This window comes from Natator depressus, chromosome 12 (genome assembly GCF_965152275.1).
Source record: "Natator depressus isolate rNatDep1 chromosome 12, rNatDep2.hap1, whole genome shotgun sequence".
Classification (NCBI taxonomy): domain Eukaryota; kingdom Metazoa; phylum Chordata; order Testudines; family Cheloniidae; genus Natator; species Natator depressus.
This window is the reverse complement of record NC_134245.1, coordinates 10,454,354-10,457,526: the sequence shown is the minus strand read 5'-3', so window position 1 is coordinate 10,457,526 and position 3,173 is coordinate 10,454,354. Positions and strand designations below refer to the sequence as shown.

General features: G+C 50.0%; 1 protein-coding gene across 1 annotated transcript; it reads left to right on the top strand.

Annotated features, from left to right (window-relative positions):
- Positions 1-310: 310 nt before the first annotated feature.
- On the top strand, positions 311-2,378 carry LOC141996812 (uncharacterized). The gene is made up of 2 exons (XM_074969108.1): positions 311-1,148; positions 1,728-2,378. The coding sequence occupies exons 1-2, from the start codon at positions 566-568 to the stop codon at positions 2,267-2,269; spliced, it is 1,125 nt and encodes a 374-aa protein (XP_074825209.1). The 5' UTR covers positions 311-565; the 3' UTR covers positions 2,270-2,378.
- The last annotated feature ends 795 nt before the right edge of the window (positions 2,379-3,173 follow it).

The following is a 3,173-nucleotide window of genomic DNA, read 5'->3' as shown; positions in this document are numbered from 1 at the left end:
TGAGAATCAGTCTTTCTTTAGGAAAATAATTGAAAATTACAAATGCATAACACTACACAAATCAATGATTTAAATCATGATTAAAATCAGTGATTAAAATCAGTGATTTAAATCTATCCATTGTATCAGGTTCTCTTCCCAGTTCTGCCGCTGAACTGTTGTGTGCCCATGAACAAGTCACTTTACTTCTTTGTGCCCTTGTTTCCTAAGCCCTGGTCTACACTAGGACTTTAGCTCGAATTTAGCAGCATTAAATCGATGTAAACCTGCACCCGTCCACACAATGAAGCCCTTTATTTCGACTTAAAGGGCTCTTAAAATCGATTTCCTTACTCCACCCCTGACAAGTGGATTAGCGCTTAAATCGGCCTTGCCGGGTCGAATTTGGGGTACTGTGGACACAATTCGACGGTATTGGCCTCCGGGAGCTATCCCAGAGTGCTCCATTTTGACCGCTCTGGACAGCACTCTCAACTCAGATGCACTGGCCAGGTAGACAGGAAAAGAACCGCGAACTTTTGAATCTCATTTCCTGTTTGGCCAGCGTGGCAAGCTGCAGGTGACCATGCAGAGCTCATCAGCAGAGGTGACCATGATGGAGTCTCAGAATCGCAAAAGAGCTCCAGCATGGACTGAACGGGAGGTACGGGATCTGATCGCTGTATGGGGAGAGGAATCCGTGCTATCAGAACTCCGTTCCAGTTTTCGAAATGCCAAAACCTTTGTCAAGATCTCCCAGGGCATGAAGGACAGAGGCCATAACAGGGACCCGAAGCAGTGCCGCGTGAAACTGAAGGAGCTGAGGCAAGCCTACCAGAAAACCAGAGAGGCGAACGGCCACTCCGGGTCAGAGCCCCAAACATGCCGCTTCTATGATGAGCTGCATGCCATTTTAGGGGGTTCAGCCACCACTACCCCAGCCGTGTTGTTTGACTCCTTCAATGGAGATGGAGGCAATACGGAAGCAGGTTTTGGGGACGAAGAAGATGATGATGATGATGAGGTTGTAGATAGCTCACAGCAAGCAAGCGGAGAAACCGGTTTTCCCGACAGCCAGGAACTGTTTCTCACCCTGGACCTGGAGCCAGTACCCCCTGAACCCACCCAAGGCTGCCTCCTGGACCCAGCAGGCGGAGAAGGGACCTCCGGTGAGTGTACCTTTTAAAATACTATACATGGTTTAAAAGCAAGCATGTGAAAGGATTACTTTGCCCTGGCATTCGCGGCTCTCCTGGATATACTCCCAAAGCCTTTGCAAAAGGTTTCTGGGGAGGGCAGACTTATTGTGTCCTTCATGGTAGGACACTTTACCACTCCAGGCCAGTAACACGTACTCGGGAATCATTGTACAACAAAGCATTGCAGTGTATGTTTGCTGGCGTTCAAGCAACATCCGTTCGTGTGTTATCCTCAGGAGAGTGAGATATAATCCATGGTCACCTGGTTGAAATAGGGTGCTTTTCTTCAGGGGACACTCAGAGGAGCCCATTCCTGCTGGGCTGTTTGCCTGCGGCTGAACAGAAATGTTCCCCGCTGTTAGCCACAGGGAGGGGGGAGGGTTGAGGGGGTAGCCACGCGGTGGGGGGAGGCAAAATGCGACCTTGTAACGAAAGCACATGTGCTATGTATGTAATGTTAACAGCAAGGTTTACCCTGAAAGACTGTAGCCAGTGTTTTATAAAATGTGTCTTTTTAAATACCGCTGTCCCTTTTCTTTTCTCCACCAGCTGCATGTGTTTCAATGATCACAGGATCTTCTCCTTCCCAGAGGCTAGTGAAGATTAGAAAGAAAAAAAAATGCACTCGAGATGAAATGTTCTCCGAGCTCATGCTGTCCTCCCACACTGACAGAGCACAGACGAATGCGTGGAGGCAAATAATGTCAGACTGCAGGAAAGCACAAAATGACCAGGAGGAGAGGTGGCGGGCTGAAGAGAGTAAGTGGCGGGCTGAAGAGAGTAAGTGGCAGGCTGAAGAGAGGGCTGAAGCTCGAATGTGGCGGCAGCGTGATGAGAGGAGGCAGGATTCAATGCTGAGGCTGCTGGAGGACCAAACCAGTATGCTCCAGTGTATGGTTGAGCTGCAGCAAAGGCAGCTGGAGCACAGACTGCCACTACAGCCCCTGTGTAACCAACCGCCCTCCTCCCCAAGTTCCATAGCCTCCACACCCAGACGCCCAAGAACGCGGTGGGGGGGCCACCGGCCAACCAGCCACTCCACCACAGAGGATTGCCCAAAAAAAAGAAGGCTGTCATTCAATAAATTTTAAAGTTGTAAACTTTTAAAGTGCTGTGTGGCATTTTCCTTCCCTCCTCCACCACCCCTCCTGGGCTACCTTGGTAGTCATCCCCCTATTTGTGTGATGAATGAATAAAGAATGCATGAATGTGAAGCAACAATGACTTTATTGCCTCTGCAAGAGGTGATCAAAGGGAGGAGGGGAGGGTGGTTAGCTTACAAGGAAGTAGAGTGAACCAAGGGGCGGGGGGTTTCATCAAGGAGAAACAAACAGAACTTTCACACCGTAGCCTGGCCAGTCATGAAACTGGTTTTCAAAGCCTCTCTGATGCGTACCGCACCCTCCTGTGCTCTTCTAACCGCCCTGGTGTCTGGCTGCGCGTAACCAGCAGCCAGGCGATTTGCCTCAACCTCCCACCCCGCCATAAACGTCTCCCCCTTACTCTCACAGATATTGTGGAGCACACAGCAAGCAGTAATAACAGTGGGAATATTGGTTTCGCTGAGGTCTAAGCGAGTCAGTAAACTGCGCCAGCGCGCCTTTAAACGTCCAAATGCACATTCTACCACCATTCTGCACTTGCTCAGCCTGTAGCTGAACAGCTCCTGACTGCTGTCCAGGCTGCCTGTGTACGGCTTCATGAGCCATGGCATTAAGGGGTAGGCTGGGTCCCCAAGGATACATATAGGCATTTCAACATCCCCAACAGTTATTTTCTGGTCTGGGAATAAAGTCCCTTCTTGAAGCTTTTGAAACAGACCAGAGTTCCTGAAGATGCGAGCGTCATGTACCTTTCCCGGCCATCCCACATTGATGTTGGTGAAACGTCCCTTGTGATCCACCAGAGCTTGCAGCACTATTGAAAAGTACCCCTTGCGGTTTATGTACTCGCCGGCTTGGTGCTCCGGTGCCAAGATAGGGATATGGGTTCCGT